The sequence below is a fragment of the Ranitomeya variabilis genome, chromosome 1, assembly GCF_051348905.1.
Source record: "Ranitomeya variabilis isolate aRanVar5 chromosome 1, aRanVar5.hap1, whole genome shotgun sequence".
Taxonomy (NCBI): Eukaryota; Metazoa; Chordata; class Amphibia; order Anura; family Dendrobatidae; genus Ranitomeya; species Ranitomeya variabilis.
Window position 1 is genome coordinate 45,907,078 of NC_135232.1, and position 26,215 is coordinate 45,933,292.

The window sequence follows — 26,215 nt, forward strand, 5'->3', positions numbered from 1 at the left end:
CAGTGTTTACTAAGTACTCTATGGTATTTATAGGCACTATTACTTACTTACAGCAGGGCTGTTTCTTGTTTTGTTTCTATTTTAGGTTTTGTCTGTTTAGTGGCCAGTGTGAACATGGTCCTATACGCTGCATACATACCAAGTTATGCTCTGGCTCAGTTTTTTTATTTAACCCAAACTTACACGCCATAGAAAATAAACCATTTATGTATAAATATAATACTGTATATGGGGGGCAGCATCTGGTAACGAGTAAGGAGCGGGCATTAATCAGCACTAATGTCATTACCACGTCTTAGGCGTTGAGCATCAGGCCGACGACGTTACAGCCAAACAATATGTCTAGTGCTGTGCGACACAAAGAAAACGCCAAATGCAGATGCAGAAGAGTTTGGTTCATCGGTGTGTCAGATGTTTCGGGGCTGAGTTATTCATTTGCTGTAGCAAAATTTTTGTTTTACATAGGACTGCAAGTAAACCTACTATATTGGCTGAACTGGATACAAATCACGATGTTGCAAAAAGATAAATTACGCATTCAACTCTGCTACATCTGAGTTTTCATATACAAGGCAATAAAATGAAATTGTATTCGAAACGGACAGATTTCTAGTGCTGGAACACGGAGCACGAGCTTAGTGCATATGTAGCAGAGCTGAATGAACAAATATTGTCAGATGTAGCAGAGCTGAATCTTTCCATGCCATTGATTGAAAAACCCACAATCTGTTATTTGACTTTTTACACAGGACCAAAGATAAACGTAATACATTATCATAACTCCGTTCCCACAATGCAGAAACGATGAAAGACAACATGACAAATTCAGCTCTGCTACATCTTTTTCTGGTGCCTCCGAGGGAGCAGCTGCAAATATAACTGCATTACTACTAATAATATTATGCCCGTCCTCATTCTGGGAGCGTGCACGGAAGCCGCTGCATCTGCTGGGGAGCAAGTTTCCCAACATGACAGCTGCTGGCTGTGACATAAGACAAGCACGAGAATACGTGAACAGTGGGAACGTGCGGGGCACAGATGGAGCATGGAAGGAAAACTGACGAGGGAATTGAGGGTGAAAAGCAATGACTATCGGAAAGGGGAGAATAAAAAAAAAAAAACGAGCCCGGCTCAGCTGGAGACAATAAATCAATAGTCATTAGCCAATCACCGCAAGGCTTGTAGTGCAGCGTGCAGAAAAGGCGGCTATCACTGGGCAGAACTACAGGATCGCGATGTAGGAAAACCGCGGGAGAGAAGCCATAGACATAATACACCTTACATAGAGAAGTCGCTTATTTACCACCAGCCAGGGGGGGCAGTTGTAAGTTATAGTTACACCTGGACCCTAGTTTATAAGGACCCAATAAGCAGGTATCAGTACAATAAATGGCACAAATTACCACATTTTTTATGCAGAACTGGACGCAGAATGTAATAATAGCCTCTCCGTTCCAGAGATATTAGCAATCAAAGAATTTGTCGTCTAATGAGTTAACTTTTTAAAAGTCTAAGTGGGTGTTTTCAGATAGTTTTCACTGGGGGTGTGTACTTCTTCTCCTCTGTGTGATGATGACCAATTATAAGCAGGCAGCAACACTGCAACAAGTGGGTGTAATCAGAAAGTTTTCACTGGGGGCGTGTACTTCTCCTCTGTGTGATGATGACCAATTATAAGCAGGCAGCAACACTGCAACAAGAAGGTGTTATCAGATAGTTTTCACTGAGGTTGTGTACTTCTTCCCCTCTGTGATGATGACCAATCATAAGCAGGCAGCAACACTGCAACAAGAGGGTGTTATCAGATAGTTTTCACAGGGGGTGTGTACTTCTTCCCCTCTATGTGATGATAACCAATCATAAGCAGGCAGCAGCATTGCAACAAGTAAGTGTTATCAGATAGTTTTCACTGGGGTATGTACTTATTCTCCTGTGTGTGATGATGACCAATTACATGCAGGCAGCAACACTGCAACAAGTGGGTATTATCAGATAGTTTTAACTGGGGGCATGTACAGTACTTCTCCTCTGTGTAATGATGACCAATCATAAGCAGGCCTCAACACTCAAGGGGAAAAAAAACAAAAAAAACATTCCCCCTCTAAAGCTTAGGATTCTCAGTGTGTGATATATAATGATAGAGCTCCGATCTCCTGGTCTAATCTCTTGCATGAGTTAGTGTGGGGCAGAGGAGCAGCACAGCTAAGTTTAGCTGTGTCACATTACAAAAGAAAAATTGCAAAATTGCATTTTATCACCACTTTTAGATTTTTTTCCTTTTTCGATACATTATATGGTAAAGTGAATGGTGGCATTCAAAGTACAGCATTCAACTCATCAAGCCCTCATATATCTATGTAGATGGAAAAATAAAAATGTTATGACTCTCGGAAGAAGGAAAGGAAAAAAATTATAGAGTGAAAGAAAAAATTAGTTGTGGCAGGAAGAGGTTAAAGAAAAAATAATAGGTATGTATTGGCAGCTCCTAGGCTGTAAATGGGGGTCATATAGTTCACCGTCCTCACAGATCCATAAGTATGATTATTACTGTCCACTGAACCAGGCGTCATAGTTTTGGCATCAGACTCTTTGCAGATTGTGAGAATAGAAAAAAAAAAAATTTCTAAAAACGGAAACTGGGAACGCTGTAAGTGTTAATGATTGCGTGCAGGAAGGTGACACTTACAGCAGAGTCTTACGTGCATTTCTGCTTCAAATAAGTCCCACATATTGTATTTTGCATTGCAAATTCTTCCTGCTTCCTCTGGAAAGGATCTGAGAGAGGAATATACCTCAAGGTTATATCTTACAATAGATCCACTACATCAGTGGTTTCCAATACTGTAGCTCTCTCAGCTTCTGCAACACTACAACTCCCAGCATGCTTTAGCAATTGTAAAAGAGGTTGTCCAGTTTAGAAAAAAACAATTTCAAAGAACATATCTCTGGAAGACTTGGCCTGTCCTGCATTACTCAGAGATCTTATTGAAATTAATGTGTAATGCTTTATTTACCCTCCGGGGGTGCTGCAGGGAAATTACACACTTACTGCAAGGTTTTTCTACAGATCACAGCTGATCGCTGCAGGTCCTAGTATGAGTACTCAATGTGATCTGACTTAGTCAAGGGACCATTACTACAAGTAAGCAAAGTGGAGATCACCTTCATAGCTTAATTTAACGTTTTGCCCCAATTATGGGACTATATCAGAGAGAAATCAGAAAACTTGAACTAATTAAATTTGATTTAAGATACTTCATATATAAATTGTTGTGTTACTACATGTATCAGCTCTAGCATCGGCCTCTCCTCTTCCTTCCCCCAGCGACTGGCTTCCCTTGCTCCTCTGAGGTAACACATCTGGGTCATAAAAACCAGCGCAGGTGGTGGCAAACCGCCTGAGTATTCAGGTAGCTGACATTTTGCTTCTAATAGGACTCCTTTAGACTCTGCATCTTCACAAGTGTAGCTCCTTACAATCATTCTCGCTTATGCATAATCACAAGTGTGCCTCTTGAAGAACTCAGCTCTGCTATGCCACTGGGCTTTGCATCATCACAAGTTTGCCTCCTGACAATGCTAGCTCTGCTGGGCCACAGGGCTTTGAATCAACAAAAATTTGCTTCTGACATCCTAAGCATTCCTGTGCTACTAGGCTCTGCTACATCGCTACTTGTGAGTCTCCTGACTAACCCAGCTCTGCTATATTGTTAGGCTCTGCTACATCATCCCAAGTTTGCCTCTTACAAACCTAGCTGTGCTGTGCCACTGGGCTCTGCATCATCACAAATTTGCCTCTGACATCCTAAGCATTACTGCACTACCACGCTCTGCTACATCACTACTTGTGAGTCCCGCTGGGCTCAGCTGCACAGTTTTAAGTCAGTCTCCAGACACATTCAGCTCTACTCTACCACACCGCTCCGTCCACGTCATCCAACATATCTACCATGGAGCTCCAGGTACTGTCCAACATATCCAGCTCTGCTGTTCCACTCTGCACCAACACTAGGTGAGCCATACCATTTAGGTAGCTAGAAAGATAGATGATAGGTGCAATTATGCATAAACGTTGCCCCTTTTAGTTCCCGATGGACAGTCCCTTTAAAAAGTAGACTTCTGGGAGGTTTTGATTACCTACCACCAACCTCATTTTGTCATTTGGTGCCCACCTTCTATGTACCTACAGGAAGCTGTAAGTGCCATACATTAGACTACCTTGAAGTGCTTCACAGACTTGTTTAGGTCACATGGCAAGAATAAATCCCAATTCTCCCAACTTCAAATATGGAAGATAAGGGGGGATGGAGCCGTTCTGCACTATTTCTGTAAGAAATGTCCTTCACGATGTACAGGAGATGTCTCCTCAGACGACCTTATTAGCGCCATCCTTAAACTGAAACTGCGTGTAGTAAACAAGCTGAGTAAATGAATATGAAGGACAGGCCACAACCTTGTAATCCCTGCAAGTAGTAATTAAATCTCTTAGCAACAAATCTCATCTTCGTGGTTTTCTAAACTGTTTATCAGAAGTGTGGAAGCCGCGTGGAAATCACATGGAGTCCTCTGATCACCACTACGGGGACAGAGAGGATCCTTTGATTTCCGTTTCATAAAAAAAGGTCAAATTCGTTGTCAATTAGTCGAGCGTCAAGTGGAAAAGAAAAAAGCAGATGTGGCTCCATCACATCCAGCAGATGGACGGAGACTAACACATGGCAGACACACAGGAAAGCCATACGGGCGGGTAATACGTCCACCACACGGAGAAAAGGGACACTCCGCTAAATCATTGGAAACCATTTCCCATTCTGTCCTTTCTCCCCCAGTGTATAACATCCAGCCCCTTGCCTCGGTGTATAACATCTGGCCCATCACCCATGATGTATAACATCTGTCCACATTACCCCTGGTGTATAACATCTAGCCTCCACCCACTTTCCCCCAGTATTGAAAATCCGGACCCTCGCCCCCAGTCTATAATATCCAGCCCCTCGTCCCTGATGTATAACCTCCAGCCCCTCCATCCCGCCTGCCTTTACTAACGTGACAGAATGGCCGGTGGTGCAGAGCTCACTGATACCAGCGCGGTCCTGTAACAGGGGTAGCAAGTTCGTTCTGACATTTCTTCCTCCTGAATCTTCCCCCATCACCTGTGAGTGATATTATTGAGATGTGGAAGGAACCGCAGCAACTCAGCCATGAGGTGGAGACCCCATAATGTTACAGAGTGGGGGGCCGAGTGCTGAGGAGCAGAGGTCAGAAAAGTCACCAACGTTCTGCTGACCCCATAACTGCAGAGCCCATGCAGTGATGGATCATACTTCTCTATCTGCGTCTGATGACCGTTACCCCCTGACCGCACTGTGCCCGCTGTACAGGTGATGGAGGATGATAACACTAGGGCTGTTATCAGGGGGCGGCCTCGATCCCTTAGTTCCAGTAAAGTGAAAATCTTTATTCTTCATCACAAGACAACTGCAGCTTCCAGCTTTGTGGGAACAGTTTGAGGAAGACCTTTTTCTGTTCCCCATGACTGTGCCCAGTGCACAAGGTCCGTACAGACATGGAGGGGGAAGAACATGAGCGGCCGCACAGAGCCCGGACCTCCTATAATGGAGATTGTGAGCCCGACCTCCCCCCAACATCAGTGTCTGACCTCACTAATGTTCTTCTGGATGAAGGGGCAAAACATTTTTACAGACGCCTCCAAAATCTTGTAGAAATAGTGCATGTCTGTGCTCGGTACATCGATCTCATGCAAGTAAAGGCCCCGTCTCACATAGCGAGATCGCTAGCGAGATCGCTGCTGAGTCACAAGTTTTGTGACGCAACAGCGACCTCCATAGCGATCTCGCTATGTGTGACACGTACCAGCGATCAGGCCCCTGCTGTGAGATCGCTGGTCGTGTCGGAATGGCCTGGACCTTTTTTTGTTCGTTGAGGTCCCGCTGACATCGCTGAATCGGTGTGTGTGACACCGATCCAGCGATGTCTTCACTGGTAACCAGGGTAAACATCGGGTTACTAAGCGCAGGGCCGCGCTTACTAACCCGATGTTTACCCTGGTTACCAGCGTAAATGTAAAAAAAAACAAACAATACATACTCGCCTTTCGGTGTCCAGGTCCCTTGCCGTCTGCTTCCTGCTCTCACTGACTCCCGGCCGTACAGTGAGAAGTGAGAGCACAGCAGTGACGTCACCGCTGTGCTCTGCTCTCACTGTACGGCGGCTCAGTCAGAGCAGGAAGTAGACGGCAAGGGACCTGGACACCGAAAGGCGAGTATGTACTGTTTGTTTTTTTTGGTAACCAGGGTAAACATCGGGTTACTAAGCGCGGCCCTGCGCTTAGTAACCCGATGTTTACCCTGGTTACCCGGGTGCTGCAGGGGGACTTCGGCATCGTTGAAGACAGTTTCAACGATGCCGAAGTCGTTCCCCTGATCGTTGGTCGCTGGAGAGAGCGGTCTGTGTGACAGCTCCCCAGCGACCACACAGCGACTTACCAACGATCACGGCCAGGTCGTATCGCTGGTCGTGATCGTTGGTAAATCGCTTAGTGAGACGGGGCCTTAAATATCACTTCATGGCTGATAAGTAAAAAGTAAAGAACTGTTATACAATGGCCGCTGCCAAACAAGACTTCCATACAATGCTTAAATAGAAAAAGGGTAAAAGGTCAGGTATCTGGTGGTCTAGGACAGTCAGGGCTGCCATCGGGGCATTACTGCCCTGACTGGCATATGGGGCCCGGTCAGCAGGGGGGCCTGCATCAGGCCCCGTCTCTTCTGCTGATCGGGCCCCAGCGGCAGGATTTTGCCGGTGCTGTAACTGAACCCTGCGTCCGAGACGCAGGGTTCAGTTACACTCTATTCCCGTGCGGACCCGGGCCCGCGTGGCAATAGTTAAGCCACCAGCCAATAGGAGGCTGGCAGCTGACGTCAGCGCAAACATCGCCGGTGTCTGATGTCATCCTCATTCGCCGGCGAGTGCACGCTTTCATCCTAGAGGGAAGATCGCTCGCCGCAGGAACGCGGCAAGGTAAGAGGCAAGCCGTCAGGATGGAGACAAGTGTCCATCCTGCTGGGGGCAGAATAGAGATGGGGCAGAATGGAGGCGGGGCAGGGTGAAAGATATGGAGGCATGATTTGAAACAGAAGGGGCATGATTGGAGACACGGGGCATGATTGACAGGGGGAATAATGGAGACATGGGGCAGAATGGAGACATGGGGTAGAATGGAGACACAGGGGGCATGAGTGGAGACACGGGGCATGATTGGAGACACGGGGCATGACTGGAGACATGGGGCAGAATGGAGACATGGGGTAGAATGGAGACACAGGGGGAAGAATGGAGACACTGGGGGCAGAATGGAGACACAGGGGGCATGATTGGAGACACGAGGCATGATTGGAGTCATGGGGCAAGAATGGAGACACAGGGGGCATGATTGGAGTCACGGGGCATGATTGGAGACACGGGGCATGACTGGAGACATGGGGCATGATTGGAGACACATGAGCAAGAAAGGAGACACAGGGGGGATGATTGGAGACATGGGTCAGAATGGAGACACGGGGCAGAATGGAGACACAGGGGGAAGAATGGAGACACAGAGGGCATGATTGGAGACACGGGGCATGATTGGAGTCACGGGGCAAGAATGGAGACACGGGGGCATGATTGGAGACACGGGGCATGATTGGAGACACGGGGCATGACTGGAGACATGGGGCATGATTGGAGACACAGGAGCAAGAATGGAGACACAGGGGGATGATTGTAGACATGGGGCAGAATGGAGACACAGGGGGTAGAATGGAGACACAGGGGGAAGAATGGAGACCCGGGTCAGAATGGAGACACAGGGGGCAGAATGGAGACACATGAGGCAGAATGAAGACACAGGGGGCATGATTGGAGACACGGGGCATGATTGGAGTCACAGGGCAAGAATGGAGACACAGGGGGCATGATTGGAGACATGGGGCATGATTGGAGACACAGGGGTAGAATGGAGACACAGGGCAGAATGGAGACACAGGGGGCAGAATGGAGACACAGGGAGCATGATTGGAGACACGGGGCAGGATTGGAGACACGGGGCAGGATTGGAGACACGGGGCAGGATTGGAGACACAGGGGGCAGGATTGGAGACACAGGGGGCAGGATTGGAGACACAGGGGGCATGATTGGAGACACGGGGCAGAATGAAAGATATGGGGGCAGGATGGGAGACATGGTGGCAGGATGAAAGATATGGGGGCAAGATGGGAGACATGGTGGTAGGATGAAAGATATGAGGGCAGGATTGGAGACATGGTGGCAAGATGAAAGATATGGTGGCAGGATTGGAGACACAGTGGGCAGGATTGGAGACATGGTGCGGGATAGAGACAGATCGGGCAGGATGGAAACAGATGGTGCAGGTTCATTGGGCAGGATCATGGGACAGATGGGCAGGATCATGGGACAGATGGGGCAGGATAATGGGACAGATGGGACAGGATCATGGGACAGATGGGGCAGGATGGGGAGACCATATGGAGCAGAATGGATACTCATGAGGGCCGGATGGGAGAACATGTGGCTGGAGCCAGGAATGAGACACACGATGGCCAGGATGGGGAATATTATTATTACCATAGGGGCTAATTAAGAGAAATTATTGCTGCAGTGATGTATTTATTTAATTTTTTAAGGATACTGTTTTAAATGGGGAGGCGGTCTTGTTACTGTGCAGAGTGATACTATGTTGCCTTTTTTTCTTTGTTTGGTGTAGTGTAGAAGTTGGGGAAAAAAAAAAGTAATGTGTACTGCAAGCGGTGCGCTAGATAACTGTGTTATTTCCTGCAGAGATGTGTCCTGGCTGGAAGAAGTGACGTCGATCTGTGCTGATGAAGATGAAAGACTTCACCTAGAGGCGTCACTGGTGAGTCCGTGTGTTATCTATACACTGACACTATACACTGTATACTATATACAGAGCTCCTCTGTATAATGTCACCAGTGATCACTGTATTACCTTTACACTGACACTGCATACTAAGTACAGATCTACTGTGTATAACAACACGTATGGTGATATTAGTATTGTGGGTTTTTTTTTATTACTGATCAGTATTGTAGTATTCAGTCACAAAGTGGTGGTAATATGTTGTCCGGCCATGGTGTGGCGGTATTTGTTCCTTGTATGTGGTATTATTGACCACCATGTGGTGGTAATATGTGATCTGGACATGGTGCGGTGGTATTTGTTCCTTGTATGTGGTATTATTGGTCACCATGTGATGGTAATACGTGATCTGGTCATGATATGGCGATATTTGTTCTTTGTATGTGGTATTATAGGTCACTATGTGGTGGTAATATGGTGTCTGGTCATGGTATGATGGTATTTGTCCTTTGTGTGTGATATTATTGGTCATTTTAAATATTTAAAAATATACCTACATTTCATTGCATATTTTAACAAATGTTAGGTAGAGTAGAGTAGGGCCCAGCCAAAAGAGTCTACCATGTCGTGGTGGCGGCTTAAAAAATATTTTGGCCAAAACAAAGGCTGCTGGCTATATGTGTGATCTGGTGATGGGAACTGTTAATGTGTCATAGGTGAGAAGTGGAGTTTTTCCAAGAGAGAGCGGTGGGACCGTGGACAGATCAAGGGGTGGAGCCTGGGAGGAGTCTCAAGGGGGCCCCAAAAATTTTGCCAGTATGGGGCCCCAAAATTCCTAGTGGCAGCCCTGAGGACAGTGAAGGGGTAGTTGGAGGAAAAGAAGCCCACCTCAAGATAGATAAAAAGAGTTCTATAAACAGACATATAAATACTACAGAGCAGCGTCCCCCGTAATCATGATAATTCCTCTTATTGACCTGACGTCCCCTGTACTGTGCGCCTGGCAGCGGTCATGTAGGAGTTCTGCATGAGAGAAGAGCTCCCCGCGGCCCTGGGCCCTCCTGTTTTTTGCCTCCACTCTCCTCGTTTCCTCAGTATAGGTGAGAGATAATTGCGCTGTAGCCGTTCTGCCCGTCTCTCTGGGTCACATACACAATCAATCGCCGCGTTCACAGCTATACGGGAAAATGACATTTCTATTAACAGCCGTCCGGGAAGGATGACGCTCACAAATACATTTTCCACAGGTGACAAAAAAAAAACAAAACTGCTATATATACCAAAAAATAATGAAGAAGCAAAAAATATCCTGAAAGAAACTAGACAAGCGTGAAGCTGGAACACGAGGCAAAAGCCGCCCTAATGTCCTCCTTCTGCACCAGGATTATTAGGATATACTTCTACAATATATATCTTCAAGGCGGTCAGGACTCCAAATCCTCTGCGTAGACTTTGGTCCTTATTAGTGATGAGCGAACCCAATAAGGTGTTATCTAAGCATGCTCGGGTCCTAACGAGTGTCTTTGTTGTGCTCGAAAAATATGTTCGAGTCCCACCAATATTCGACAGGCGCATCACATGAAGGAACTCCCTGTTTGTTAGGAATCCCTGCATGTGTTGTGGCTATCGAATATCCGTGGGACTTGAACATATTTTTTGAGCACGCCGAAGACACTCGGTTAGCACTGAAGCATGCTCAGATAACACCTCATCCAACCACGTTCACTCATCACTGGTCCTTATTCATCACTTGTGGAATTTTAACCCAGGACCGGGGGCGTGACTATAATAGGGGCAGGGGTTGCAATCGGATCTGGGCCCTGGAACCTAATGGGGCTCAAAAAGGCCCTTTGTCCTATAAGAAAAGACCTTTCCTATTAAAGGCAATTGGGGGCCCCCATTGGATCGTTTGCATTGAGGCCCATGAGCTTCAACTTACGCCACTGCCCAGGACCCCAGTGCTGCAAAGCAAGAGTGCTAACCACTGAGCCACCGTGCTTTGAAAAAAAGGTGCAAATGGTAACATGAGCACTATAAAAAGATGCAAAACACTAAAAACTGGGGAAAAAACAGGCAAAATGTAATAATGAATCGGGCTCATAGAGTAAATGTGCTCCCCATTTGTTAGAAGTGTTGCATGGTGATCTCAAAGTTTCCTCTTCCCAGGACCTACTCTCCCGGCGATCAGATTAATCTGTGGAGGAACTTGGCAATAAGTGCTCAATATTCCTGTAGTGCCTCCACAGGGGAAATGGAGTATTACACAGTGCTCATTTATATGAATTAGGACAGGTCCTCCATAGCGAGGGGCGCTTTTTGTAACTGCACTTCAGTCTGGATAAGTGATGGGGATCCTGGACAGAGGATCTCTCACTATTAGAAAAGGGAAGGTAATAAAACCTCGCCACTTCCGATCCAAACCAAATATTCATAATAACCTCCCCTCGAAAATGCACTTTCTAAACTGGACAACCCTAAGCTGGACACCTAATTTAGTTCCTCTACCAAGAGTGCAGATAATGTAAAGTCTGACGAGTTCCTGTAAGGGCTCACCAGGTGGGGTGGATCCACTAAGCCTCAGGTCTGGGTGGGCACATGGATCCCAGGCGTTGGAGCAGCTTCCAGAGGACACGTGGAATCATGGGGACTAGGACTAACTAGGAAACTCAGGAGCGGACGGGCAGATGGGGAGGTCCAGGGATTGAGGAGACTTGAAATGCAGAACAAATAATGAAGCAAATCAAACATGGAACACTAGAGTCTCAATCCGAAGACGCAGGTGTGCCTTCTAAAATAGGCCTGCGGAGATGATGACGTCGTGCTACCTGGAAATCCAAATGTGGAGCCCAACAGAGGGCAGCAGACCCAGGAGAAGGGAGTGGAGCCCAGCCTACACTTCTACTTCTTTTTAAAGGGAATCTGTTGGCAGATTTTTTGCTACCCCATCTGAGAGCAGTATGATGTAGGGACAGAAACCCTGATTCCAGCAATGTATCACTTACAGAGCCGCGTGCTGTAGTTTTGATAAAAACCCCTATTTTATCTGTTGCGGATCTAGCAGTTCTCTGAATGCTGAACTGTTTATAATCCCGCCCACCCAACTGATTGGCCGCTATGTACATTGTACATAGGCAGAAAACTGCCAATTAGCTGCTGGGGGCAGGGTTGGACTTCCTGGCAGCAGGTTTACTGGTTCTTTAGCGATAATCTCCTGCTGATAACACAGTGATTTTATAAAAACAACTACAGCAAGGAGCCCAGTAAGTGACACATCGCTGGAATCAGAGTCTCGGACGCTACATTATGTTGCTCTCAGATTAGGTGTCACAAATCTGGTAACATATTTCTTTTCAGGCAGAAGATTTTTTTGTGTAATCCTTTTGGATGAGTGGGAGGGACCTAAAACAAGTCTGTGCAGCAGGAAGAGGCAGTCTACTGAACAGCAAAAAAGGGAAAAAAAAGATCACAGCTATTTGTACAAGTATATTGATGTAAATCGTCGTCATCAAGGCGGCAAGTGAAGGGTTTGGAAAACTGAGCACCCCCAGTGCAATGGGTAACATGTAATACGTCCGTATAGCGAGTGCGCAGATATCAGCTATTACTCAGACACAATGAACTGCACCAAATCATATTCCTGTACAGTTCCGGAGAAATAATGTTACACCTTGATGTAGGCAGCTAGCGGCAGCCCCCTATTTGTGAGCCCCCCACTTTGTATGACGGCAGCATAATGTTTCAGCCATTATCACGTTTTTTCTATTCATTTACTTGAATGAAATCCCACTCAGTGCGTGAAAAACAAATGCGCGCCAGAGGAATCGCTCCGGGCTATTTATTCGTGCATTTACTTTGATGTAGCAGAGCTGAAAGCGTTCTCTGCCATTAGAACACCGAGCATCGTGGAACGAGCCTTAGGCTTGTATCCACAGCCGGCGAATACTGAGCAATCATTAATGAGGACCTTTCATTGGATTTTTTTTTAAAAGGAATCTTTCACCTAGTATTTCCTATAGCAGTATGACGTAGGGGGAGAGACCCTGATTCCAGCGATGTGTCACTTACCGGGCTACTTGCTGAAGTTTTAATGAAACTGATCTGAGGCAGATCTAGCAGAGCTCTGAATGCTGAGCTCTGTATAACCCCGCCCACAGCACTGATTGGCTTCTTTCTGCATACACTGTGCATAAGCAGAAATCTGCCAATCAGTGGTGGGGGCGGGGTTATACAGAGGTAATGAATATGGAGGACTACATGGTAGTAGGTTTACTAGTTTTCTAGTGAAAATCTCATGCTGATAAAAGTGATTTTTTTTTTTCAAAACTACAGCAAGCAGCCCAATAAGTGACACATCTCTGGAATCAGGGTCATTGTCTCTACATTAAGTGGCAAAGACCCGGTGACAGATTTCCTTTGATTTACACTGAGTGCCTCCTATTATTGCCGCTGTTTCAGTGATTCTGGAACAGTTCTTCTTTCTCTTCTGCGCCCCTCGATTCCAAAGTTGTGCCCCCCGGGAATAATGATGCAAACATTCCCTTCAACCAATTTCTCATAGACATTTGCTTTTTCTCCTCTGATTTTGGCCAATCAAAACACGGCCACGCCCACAGGGGGCAATGTGCTGCTTATAACTATATTTTTTTTTTTTACCAGCATAAATAATTCAATCACCTGACAAACGAGCATTTTCCTTGTTTGTCGGGTTTTCGCCGACATGCGCAATAACTGGGAATGAGCATTCTTAACAACATTGGCCCATCGTAATGGACCTTAAATATATAACTTGCATCAGCCCTCCTAAAGCGTCCATATCGGAACGTAGGTCATAGGTAGCTGAATAAAATGATACCTTGATATCTGCGATTCAATGTCTTATTCCAGAGAAATCTACATATTTCTTAATATGTAAATGAGATGATAAGATCTATGGGCCGGACATAGATCTCCCAGAGAATCTGCCTCCAGGGATTATTGCAAATGAAAGGGAGAGTTACCAGTGTGAGCCATGTAACAGAACAGACTGTCAGCTATTATATGTAGGAGAGCAGACTGTCAGCTATTACATGTCTCACACTGGTAATGACCCTTTCATATAAAATAAGGCTAGCTTCACACTAGCGTTTTGAGGAGCTGCGGACTTCCTCCGTGAAGCCCCGCCCTTGGCCGCTAGCTCCGCCTACTTCTGCATGCGGCCTTGTACCTATCTTTAACATTAGGTACGCAGGTCGTGCCGCTGTATGCGGATGCTTCCGCATGAGTCGTTTTGATGATGCAGAGAAAAAAAAAATTGCTACAAGCTGCGTTCTACGCTGGTCGCCGCCTCGTCAAAACGACGCATGCGGAAGCATCCGCATACAGCGGCACGACCTGCGTACCTAATGTTAAAGATAAGTACCAGGCCGCATGCAGAAGTAGGCGGAGCTAGCGGCGGAGGTGCAGCCGAGGGCGGGGCTTCACGGAGGAAGTCCGCAGCCATCCGCAACGCAAATGTGAAACCAGCCTAAGCTCTGGAGGCAGATTCTCAGGGAGATCAGTGCCTGGCCCATTAAGAAAAGGTGGGTTTCTCTGGAATAAGACATCAGATCACAGATATCAGGGTAACATTTTATTCAGCTCCTTATGACCTACATGATCATATAGATGGCTCAGGAGGGTTTATCCTACTGACAGATTCCCTTTAAAGAGAGAGATAAATAGATAGATAGTAAATAGATAGATAGATAATAGATAGATAATAGATAATAGATAGATAATAGATAGATAATAGATAATAGATAGGTAGATAATAGATCGATAATAGATAGATAAATAATAGATAGATAGATAAATGATAGATAGATGATAGATAGATATATGATAGATAGATAATAGATAAATAATAGATAGATATATACACTGTGTTCCAAATTATTATGCACAAAGAGTTTATCAGTGATAAGTAGTGTTGAGCGATACCGTCCGATACTTGAAAGTATCGGTATCGGAAAGTATCGGCCGATACCGGCAAAGTATCGGATCTAATCTGATACCGATACCCGATACCCATACAAGTCAATGGGACACCAAGTATCGGACGGTATCTTGTATGGTTCTCAGGGTCTGAAGGAGAGGAAACTCTCCTTCAGGCCCTGGGATCCATATCAATGTGTAAAAGAAAGAATTAAAATAAAAAATAGGGATATACTCACCTCTCCGACGCAGCCTGGACTTTACCGCCGTAACCGGGAGCCGTTGTACCTAAAAATGCACGCTTGAAAGACCTTAGGTGACGTCACTGCTTTGTGATTGGTCGCGTAGCGGTCACGCGACCGCTACGGACCAATCAGAACGCCGTGACGTCATCTAAGGCCCTTCAAGCGCGCATTTTTAGGTACAACGGCTCCCGGTTACGGCGGTAAAGTCCAGGCTGCGTCGGAGAGGTGAGTATATCCCTATTTTTTATTTTAATTCTTTCTTTTACACATTGATATTAATCCCGATACCGATTCCCGATACCACAAAAGTATCGGATCTCGGTATCGGAATTCCGATACCCGCAAGTATCGGCCGATACCCGATACTTGCGGTATCGGAATGCTCAACACTAGTGATAAGGTTAGAATTTTTCTGTTAGTCATTTAAACTCATTGATGGTGATGTGTGTCAGGGCTCTTTATATCACTGAAAGCAATTGCAGATACCTGTGCACATTAGTTTGGCAGGTGTGTCCAAATAAAGGCAAGACTACTTAAGAAGGCTGTTCCACATTATTAAGCAGCCTACATTTTTTGCCAAAATGGGAAAGAAAAAGGATGTGTAGGCTGCTGAGAAGCAACAAATTGTGGAGTATTTAGGTCAAGGCATGACTACAATCAACATTGCCAAGACACTTCATGGTGATCATCGCACAATCAAGAAGTATGTAGCTGATTCCCAGCACACACGTGTGCGTGCTGATAAGGAAAAATTGAGGAATCTTTCCAACAGGCAATTGCGTAAGGTTAAAAGAGCAGCTGCAAAAATGCCTGGTCATAGCAGCAGACAAGTTTCTGAAGCTGCTGGTGCCTCCAACGCCCCCAGAACAACAAGATGCAGGGTCCTTCAGAGGTTTGCAGCTGTGCGTAAGCCATCCTGTCGACCACCTCTATCCACTGCACACAAGCAGAAACGGCTCCATACATGAAGACTGACTTCCAAACTGTTTTGTTCACCGATGAGTGCCGTGCAACGCTCGATGGTCCAGATGGATGGAGTGGAGGATGGCTGGTTGATGGACACCCCATGAAAACATGGCTAAGGCGCCAACAAGGAGGAGGTGGAGTAATGTTTTGGGCTGGAATCATGGGGAGAGAGATTGTCGGCCCCTTTATGATCCCTGAAGGGGTAAAGATGAACTCCATAATCTATGTGGAGTTTCTAAAAACACTTCCTGCCATGGTTCAAGAGGAAGAACCGTGCTTTCCGCAGCAAGATCATTTTCATGCATGATAATGCACCGTCTCATGCTGCAAAAAAACATCTGCATCTCTGGCTGCTATGGGCATAAAAGAGGACAAACTTATGGTGTGGCCACCATCTTCCCCTGACCTCAACCCCATTGAGAACCTCTGGAGCATCATCAAAAGGAGTGTCTATGATGGCGGGAGGCAGTTCACATCTAAGCAACAGCTCTGGGAGGGGATTCTGTCCACATGCAAAACAATTGGAGCAGAAACCATCCAAAAACTGACAAATTCAATGGACGAGAGAGTTCAGAAGCTTCTTTCGAACAAGGGGTCCTACGTACAAATGTAACATCACCTAGAATAAAGTTTTCTCTTGAAAACTGTTTGATTTCATTTTGTAATCAGCTGATAATGCTTATAACCTCACAATTCACCATTTTTTTGTTCAAAATAAAAAAAAAAGGTTGAAAACTCTGCTGTGCATAATAATTGGGAACATGCATTTTGAGTGTTTATTTTTTTTAGAAAATATACTGCTTTCATAGGCAGTTTGTTCCAAAAGATTGCAATTATACTAGAATAGTAGATGACTGGAAAATAACAATGACTGCAATTCAGATAGGAAATTTAGAGAAAATAGGAGGAAATATTATTTGCATAATAATTTGGAACACAGTGTAGATAATAGATAGATGATAGATAGATAGTAGATAGATAGATAATAGATAGATAGATAGAAGATAGATAGATAGATAGATAGATAGATAGATAGATAAAAGATAGATAGATAGATAATATATAAATAGATAGATAATTAAACAGACAGAATCTGAGGTTACCAGAGAGGATACATTCTTCTCTTTGCTCCAGGTTCCTCTCTCAGTTTGGTGCCAGATTATTTGGCTTCTGGTTGTAGCCCATGATGAATGGAGACTCACGCTCAGGCTCTATGTTCTTCCCACAATGAGTTTTTGGTGATTTTTTTTACGCTGTGTATTTTGGAAAAAATGCAAGTAACCTATTTTAGTTAATGGGTGCAGAAAATCTGCAACATCAAAAACTCACCAGAAAGCTCCTGGTGTGAACGTCGCCTTATGGTAAATTGACCTAAAGACAGGTAACATGATCACTGACCCCTAGAAATAAGAAAGGGGCAACTCTACCAATGAGATGGGACTGGGAGACTACAAATGCCAGCATGCCCTGGCAGTCAACAGCAGCCTGAGACTTGTAGTCCCTACAGCAGTGCCTGAACTTTCCTTGCAGCCATTTTCCGGGGGGCACTTTCCCTACACTGGGTGATCTCCGCTGCCCACCTACCTATGGGGGGTCCCTGGTGCAGGTGAATGGCCGGTCCCTATGGAGGGGCTCCTGCGGTCCCTACAGACAGATCCGGGCGGACAATAACTGCAGACGAGCCTGCTGTGCTACTCTTCTTTGTGTATCCGCAGATGATTGCACTGGAGGGCAGAGAATGGCTGCAGAGCATCACACAGCACTCACCATTGTGCCAGCTCCGGCTGCTCCCTCCTCTTCCTCCATGCTTTGTCCTTTAGGCAGCAGCAGCAGCAGCAGCCATACGATGCATCCCGGCTCCCGGCCCCGACCCTGCATCTGATCAGCTGCTCCGAGCTCTCCCAGGACACACTGGAGTCAGCCTCCCTGCTGCTGTCAGCCTCCCTGCTGCTGTCATTCACAGGCACGTCCAGCAGGGGGAGCGCCAGTGCAGTGACATCACTGCTGGCTGCCAATCACCTGCCCTGTGCCACCTGGGTGCCCAGCGGGGGCCTCATTGCCAGTCATCATTACCAGTGATACACAGCGAGGGACAATGTCGTTCTAAGGCTGCACAATTATAACACATCAGTAAGAAGAAGAGCAATGATGTGCTTATTACTATTATTATTACTATTATTATTATTATTATGTGTGCATTTAATTATTAGAGCAATTTCTCAATGCAGGACAATTTTACCCTACAGAGTTAACCCTTTATGTGTCCTACCAGTTATACCCCCATTTCCTAGCCATATGAGACGTAAAGAATTGCCCATTCTGAGTTTTCTTCTTTATAACTCCATTCCTACCAAAAACATTTTTGTAATCTCATTTACATTCATTTTTTACCTCCCCCTCCCCCCCCCCTCCGACTTTCCTACCTGATTTGTTTACATTGACATTATCAGGGCTCGTTGTTTTTTTTTGCAGGACGAGTTGTATTTCCTAATGGGATCATTGCACTGGCCATGTAATGAAAAATAGAAAAAAATCCCTTAAAAAGTCCACAATGTCACCATTTTTTTGTTCAGTCTTCCTATTTTGCGCATTTAAGATGGCATGGTATAAAGATAACTATATTCTTCATGTCAGTAGAATTATGAATAAAAGATAGATAATAGATGATATATAGAGAATAGATAGATAGATAATAGATAGATGATATATAGATAATGAATAGATAATAGATGATAGATGGATAATAAATATATAATAGATAATAAATAGATAACTAATAGATAGGTAATAGATGATAGATAGATAATAAATATATAATCGATAATAGATAGATAATAAATAGATAATAGATAATAAATAGATAATAGATAATAGATGATAGATAATGATTGATATACCAAAAGAGAGCACACAGCAGGACTCTGTAAGGGCAAACACTGAATATATGAGATCTGAATTGCATTATTCCTAAACAATATGTACTTATAAAAATTAAGGTTCTTAGCGCATAAATTGGGTGCTTTTAATTAGTGCTAGTTCCTACCTGCCCATTTATAATGTCGGCTTATCGCCCGGGAGCGGCATGTTCGATAAGTATTAGAGCAGGTGCCCATCAGGGAACTGTTGAGGGCACACATGAATTGGCCAATTTATAAGAACCTTCATTTATGTAACACATGGATCAATTATATGCTAATTAAATGTATCAATATTTTTATATGATGTATTGTTTATAAAATCTTTTGCCCTTTATTGCACTGTCACTTTTTAATGACTAATCACAGGAATACGCACCATTGAAATATTTTTTATCATGTATGAACACTACATTTTATACTAAATATGTTAACAATATCTAGTTATGACAGCCCTTCATATACTTGCTTGTATACCCTAAACACTGCTTGAGAAACTTAATTGAAACCGAAATGTCACCACACCACCAGGGCTATTAAAGTCCAGCTGATCTTTTTGATAAGTATTGGAGTGCCGCCTGGTTTTTCTATTTCTATATTATTTGGCAAGGAAGGGATTCCTTGCATGGAAGGCCCTGCACCCGATGTGCTTTATTTAATGTGCTGTTCCACTATTTTAGATAGATAGATAGATAGATAGATAGATAGATAGATAAAGGTGCTTTTCACAAAATTAGAATATCATCAGATAGTTAATTTATTTCAGTTCTTCAATACAAAAAGTGAAATGCATATATGGAGTCATTGCAAACAGAGTGATCTATTTCACGTGTTTATTTCTGTGTTGTGAATTCCGCTCTTGGGCTCCCTCCGGTGGTTGTAAGTAGCACTTTTGTGAGTTCTGCTCTTGGGCTCCCTCCGGTGGTTTTGAGTGTATGGCTGCTGCTTGGATTTAGCATCAGCAGCTGCTTCCACTGATCACCTTTCTGGCTCGGCTATTTTAGTCTGGCCTTATCCCTCAATCAATGCCAGTTGTCAATTGTTCCTGCTTGGTCATGGCTCTTTTGGATTTCCCTGACACTCTGACCTGTTCAGCAAAGATAAGTCCTTGCTTGTCCTTTTGCAGTCCACTTGTTGTGGACTTATTGTTCAGCACATTCTATGTTTTGCTCATTTGTCCAGCTTATCAGTATGGATCTATTCAGCTAAGCTGGAAGCTCTGGGCAGCAGATTTTGCCCTCCACACCTTTAGTCAGGTGTGGAGATTTTTGCATTCTCTGTGGTGGACTTTTTCTAGTTTTTATTACTGACCGCACAGTGTTCTTACCTGTAGTATCTATCTAGCTAGAAGTGGCCTCCTTTGCTACATCTTGTTTCATTCTATGTATGTCATTTCCCTCTCCACTCACAGTCATTATTTGTGGGGGGCTGTCCTATCCTTTGGGGATTTTCTCTGAGGCAAGATAGCTTTCCTGTTTCTACCTTTAGGGGTAGTTAGCTCTTAGGCTGTGACGAGGTGTCTAGGGAGAGACAGGAACATCCCACGGCTACTTCTAGTGTTGTGTTAAGATCAGGAACTGCGGTCAGTATAGTTACCACCTGCTCAGAGCTAGTCGCATGTCGCTCCTAAATCACCAGTCCATAACATTTCTGTTAATGTTAATGATTATGACTTACAGCCAATGAAAACCCAAGAGTCATTATCTCAGTAAATTAGAATAATTAACAAAAAACACCTGGAAAGGCGTCCTAAGTGTTTATAAAGGTCCCTTAGTCTGTTTCTGTAGGCTCCACAATCATGGGGAAGACTGCTGACTTGACAGTGTCCAGAAGGCAGTCCTTGACACACTCCACAAGGAGGGGAAGCCACAAAAGGTCATTGCTAAAGAAGCCGGCTGTTCACAGAGTGTTGTATACAAGCATATTAATGGAAAGTTGATTGGAAGGAAAAAGTGTGGTAGAAAAAGGTGCACAAGCAACCGGGATAACCGCAGCCTTGAAAGGATTGTTAAGAAAAGGCCATTCCAAAATTTGGGGGAGATTCACAAGGAGTGGACTGCTGCGGGAGTCATTGCTTCAAGAGCCACCACACACAGACGTATCCAGGACATGGGCTACAAGTGTCACATTCCTTGTATCAGCCACTCATGACCAATAGACAGCTCCAGAAGCGTCTTACCTGGGCCAAGGAGAAAAAGAACTGGACTGTTGCTCAGTGGTCCAAGGTGTTGTTTTCAGATGAAAGTAAATTTTGCATTTCATTTGGAAATCAAGGTCCCGGCGTCTGGAGGAAGAGTGGAGAGGCCACAATCCAAGCTGCTGGAGGTCTAGTGTGAAGTCTCCACAATCAGTGATGGTTTGGGGGGAGCCATGTCATCTGCTGGTGTAGGTCCACTGGGTTTTATCAAGACCAAAGTCAACGCAGCAGTCTACCAGGAAATTTTAGAGCACTTCATGCTTCCCTCTGCCGACAAGCTTTTTGGAGATGGAAATGTCATTCTCCAGCAGGACTTGTCCCCTGTCCACACTGCCCAAAGTACCAATACCTGGTTTACAAACAACAGTATCACTGTGCTTGATTGGCAGCAAACTCGCCTGACCTTAACCCCATAGAGAATCTATTGAGTATTGTCAAGAGGAAGATGAGAGACACCAGATCCAACAATGCAGACAAGGTGAAGGTTGCTATCAAAGCAACCTGGGCCTCCATAACCCCTCAGCAGTGCCACAGGCTGATCGCCTCCATGCCACACTGCACTGATGCAGTAATTGATGCAAAAGGAGCCCGACCAAGTACTGAGTGCATTTACTGAACATACATTTCAGTAGGTGAACATTACGGAGTTTAAAATCATTTTTCAAGCTGGTGTTTTAAAGTATTCTAATTTACTGAGATAATGACTTTGGGGATTTCATTGGCTGTAAGCCATAGTCATCAACATTAACAGAAATAAACACGTGAAATAGATCACTCTGTGTGTAATGACTCTATATAATATATGAGCTTCACTTTTTGTATTGAAGAACTGAAATGAATTAACTTTTTGATAATAATCTAATTTTGTGAGAAGCACCTGTAGATAATAGATGGAGAATAGATAGATAAAAGAATCATAGCGCATGTGATTTTAACCAATTATAATTGCCCTTTGAAATTGTAGGCTTATAACTGAGAGAGACATGTTTGTCCATTATTGCAGGTGTTTTATCCCAAGAGTGTTATATTCAATAGGAAAGGAAAGGAAAGGGATATGATGCGACCCATACTTTTTGTAAGTATATCTTACTGTGTAAAAATACAGCTTGGATTTAATGTTTCCAGTGTTTCTGCATATCTTGGCCCTCACAAAGTGCTGTTGTGTGTTCTTTTTACATAGATAGATAATAGATAGATAATAGACAGAGAGACATACAGGTCCTTCTCAAAAAATTAGCAAATAGTGTAAAATTTCATTATTTACCATAATGTAATGATTACAATTAAACTTTCATATATTATAGATTCATTATCCACCAACTGAAATTTGTCAGGTCTTTTATTGTTTTAATACTGATGATTTTGGCCTACAACTCCTGATAACCCAAAAAACCTGTCTCAATAAATTAGCATATTTCACCCGTCCAATCAAATAAAAGTGTTTTTTAATAACAAACAAAAAAACCATCAAATAATAATGTTCAGTTATGCACTCAATACTTGGTCGGGAATCCTTTGGCAGAAATGACTGCTTCAATGCGGCGTGGCATGGAGGCAATCAGCCTGTGACACTGCTGAGATGTTATGGAGGCCCAGGATGCTTCAATAGCGGCCTTAAGCTCATCCAGAGTGTTGGGTCTTGCGTCTCTCAACTTTCTCTTCACAATATCCCACAGATTCTCTATGGGGTTCAGGTCAGGAGAGTTGGCAGGCCAATTGAGCACAGTAATACCATGGTCAGTAAACCATTTACCAGTGGTTTTGGCACTGTGAGCAGGTGCCAGGTCGTGCTGAAAAATGAAATCTTCATCTCCATAAAGCATTTCAGCCGATGGAAGCATGAAGTGCTCCAAAATCTCCTGATAGCTAGCTGCATTGACCCTGCCCTTGATGAAACACAGTGGACCAACACCAGCAGCTGACATGGCACCCCACACCATCACTGACTGTGGGTACTTGACACTGGACTTCAGGCATTTTGGCATTTCCTTCTCCCCAGTCTTCCTCCAGACTCTGGCACCTTGATTTCCGAATGACATGCAAAATTTGCTTTCATCAGAAAAAAGTACTTGGGACCACTTAGCAACAGTCCAGTGCTGCTTCTCTGTAGCCCAGGTCAGGCGCTTCTGCCGCTGTTTATGGTTCAAAAGTGGCTTGACCTGGGGAAATGCTGAAATGCTTTATGGAGATGAAGATTTCATTTTTCAGCACGACCTGGCACCTGCTCACAGTGCCAAAACCACTGGTAAATGGTTTACTGACCATGGTATTACTGTGCTCAATTGGCCTGCCAACTCTCCTGACCTGAACCCCATAGAGAATCTGTGGGATATTGTGAAGAGAAAGTTGAGAGACGCAAGACCCAACACTCTGGATGAGCTTAAGGCCGCTATTGAAGCATCCTGGGCCTCCATAACATCTCAGCAGTGTCACAGGCTGATTGCCTCCATGCCACGCCGCATTGAAGCAGTCATTTCTGCCAAAGGATTCCCGACCAAGTATTGAGTGCATAACTGAACATTATTATTTGATGGTTTTTTTGTTTGTTATTAAAAAACACTTTTATTTGATTGGACGGGTGAAATATGCTAATTTATTGAGACAGGTTTTTTGGGTTATCAGGAGTTGTATGCCAAAATCATCAGTATTAAAACAATAAAAGACCTGACAAATTTCAGTTGGTGGATAATGAATCTATAATATATGAAAGTTTAATTGTAATCATTACATTATGGTAAATAATGAAATTTTACACTATATGCTAATTTTTTGAGAAGGACCTGTAGATAATAGACAGACAGACAGATAGACAGACAGATAGACAGATAGATAGATAGATAGATAGATAGATAGATAGATAGATAGATAGATAGATAGATAGATAGATAGATAGATAATGTTGGCAGGCTCAATCTGAACTTTGACTCCTTCTAGAGGGGTACAGGCCCGGATGGGCAGGATAAGTGAGTCGCCCACCAGGGCAATGGGGATACTCGGTACTGGGTCCGGTCGATCTTAAAGGGGATGTCACGGTGGCTGCAACCCGGTCCGTGGCCCTGGAACTCAATTAAAGGGGAACGGTTTTTTAAGGGGTATTGTGAAAGTCTATTTTCGTGGCGCCACCTGTGGTTCTCGGTCAGTAGGGTCCAACGCCACTTAAAGGGGTCCTCTGTGGTGATGGTATGGTGGCTGGATGGTGACGCTTCCCACAGGTGAAGCGGGTTCCCCAAGGCTCCCAAGGTATATGGCAGGGATGATGTGTTGCCGGTAAATAACAGAGGGCTTGTTGCAGTCTTTACCTGGTTTACTGGTGGTAGCAGGGTACCAGCAACAGGTCCAGAAGTAGTCCAGGCAGCCCAGAAACAAGCGGAAAACCCCCTTGGCAGGTCAGGTTGGGAGCCTTCCACTATGCGCTGGGTTTCTCGTACCTCGCTACCTGTGGTTTGCTGGCAAATTACTCCTTTCTCTCTTCTGTCCTGTGACAGAACCTGCACAGCAGGCATCTTGAGCTGTACTCTTGGCGGTCTCTGACACGGTGACTACAGGCTCTATCTGCTGCTGTGCCTCAGGTATGGTATGGGCAATATACTTATAATCCTTTGCCATCCGGCTCTACTGTGGACCTTACAGCTATCCACAACCTTGGGCTCCCGGTGCCCGGTTTCTGCTCTCTGGCTCTTAGGGGCCTAATCGTTGCCTCCTTGAGCCCTCAATCTCTCCTCTGCTCCTTTCCTGTCTGCTCCAGACTCAACTGCTCTCACTGGTCTCCTGGGACCAACTGTCCGACTCCTCCTCCAGACCAGGATTCTTATTCAGTGAAGCTGCCCTAAAACCGGGTTTTGAGCTCCCCCTTCTGGCCTGGATTCAGAAGGTGCTGTGTGTGAGATTACCTGCCAAAGGGATCTCTCTTGTCTCCAGGCATAGCACTACCCTGCCTGAGAGGAAGGCAGCACTACTGTATTACCCGAACTCCTGGGGTGCCACATTAGCACTGTTTGTCCTGTGGCAGCACTCGATTGATTGAAGCTGGAGCAATTACCTTCCCCAGGGTTTTCTCACTGCTGGAGGTTTCTTGGGCTTGAGCCACTCTGCCTAGCTGTTGGATGACCCTCCTCTGTGGGGTACGAGGGCTCCACTGTCGTAGAAACTTGTCTGGAGACTCATGAATAAGAAGACTCCGGAATTCTTATAACGCGTTCATGCCTAACGTGACAGTGTGTCCCTTACTCACATCTAAAGCCATCATGGCAACCTCCGCGTCCAGAGCAGGGGTCATAGGATGCATCCTCCTCATCCCCCTGACCCGTTCAGTCCAGCTCCACAGCATAGTATTCCTTCCAGTAAACTTTGGGAGGTTGTGCAGAATTGCAGGGATCGGGATGTCTTCACGGACAGGAGGCAGATAAAGAGTTAACAAATTTATTATCAGATGTAAACTCCACGCAGGGAGAACAGGGGTATGGGGGGCAAAGGATATAACGTTATGGGAACTGGAGGCAAGAACGGGGTAAACAGGTGTTAGGAGAATGTACAAAAAGGGAAAAGCAGAGTACAACTTACCAGTCTGTGGGCTTCTTGATTGCAGCTTCTCGGGTTCCAACGATAGCGGCACGTGATGTCTCAGGGTTGTTCTGAACAGATGAACAGACCAATGTCCGGTTCCTTGATGCAGAGAGTCTTTGCGATCTTAGGCGGGTTCCCGTACAAGCGGTTTTCTCGTACTGATCTCAGTTCTTTATACGGTATCACCGGAGTGTAGCTCTGCTCCGCAGTGCAAGTGGGACAGGAGTCGGTATGTTCTGGATCAGGACCGGTGTACAAGGCTAGGCCGCACGCACGCAGCAGTCACTCGTCTCATGTGTGAGTCACCTCCTTGCACGGGGGATGTCATGAGGGAAGCTGTCTGATGTCGGCGAGCAGTGGACACACAGTGGTTGCACTAGGGGGGCCTACGCTTACAAGATGCTCCGCTATCAAGGCCTGCACCTCACTCTGCTGTGCGCTCAGTCTTCCTGTCAGAACTCCTGCCTTTCTCCCATG

At 45.0% G+C, this 26,215-nt stretch overlaps 1 protein-coding gene across 2 annotated transcripts in view; it reads right to left on the minus strand.

Moving 5' to 3' along the window:
• Positions 1-18,022, minus strand: part of MAPK4 (mitogen-activated protein kinase 4) — a 179,201-nt gene extending 161,179 nt beyond the window's left edge. Inside the window, exon 1 of one of the 2 annotated variants that reach the window (XM_077282990.1) lies at positions 17,831-18,022. Coding sequence is in view for 1 of the 2 variants with exons in the window: in XM_077282998.1 (XP_077139113.1) it covers positions 17,831-17,941 (111 nt within the window). In the remaining variant the exon portion in view is untranslated. The remainder of the gene's footprint in view (positions 1-17,830) is intronic. The other variant, XM_077282998.1, reaches the window with a different exon arrangement.
• Positions 18,023-26,215: the final 8,193 nt, after the last annotated feature.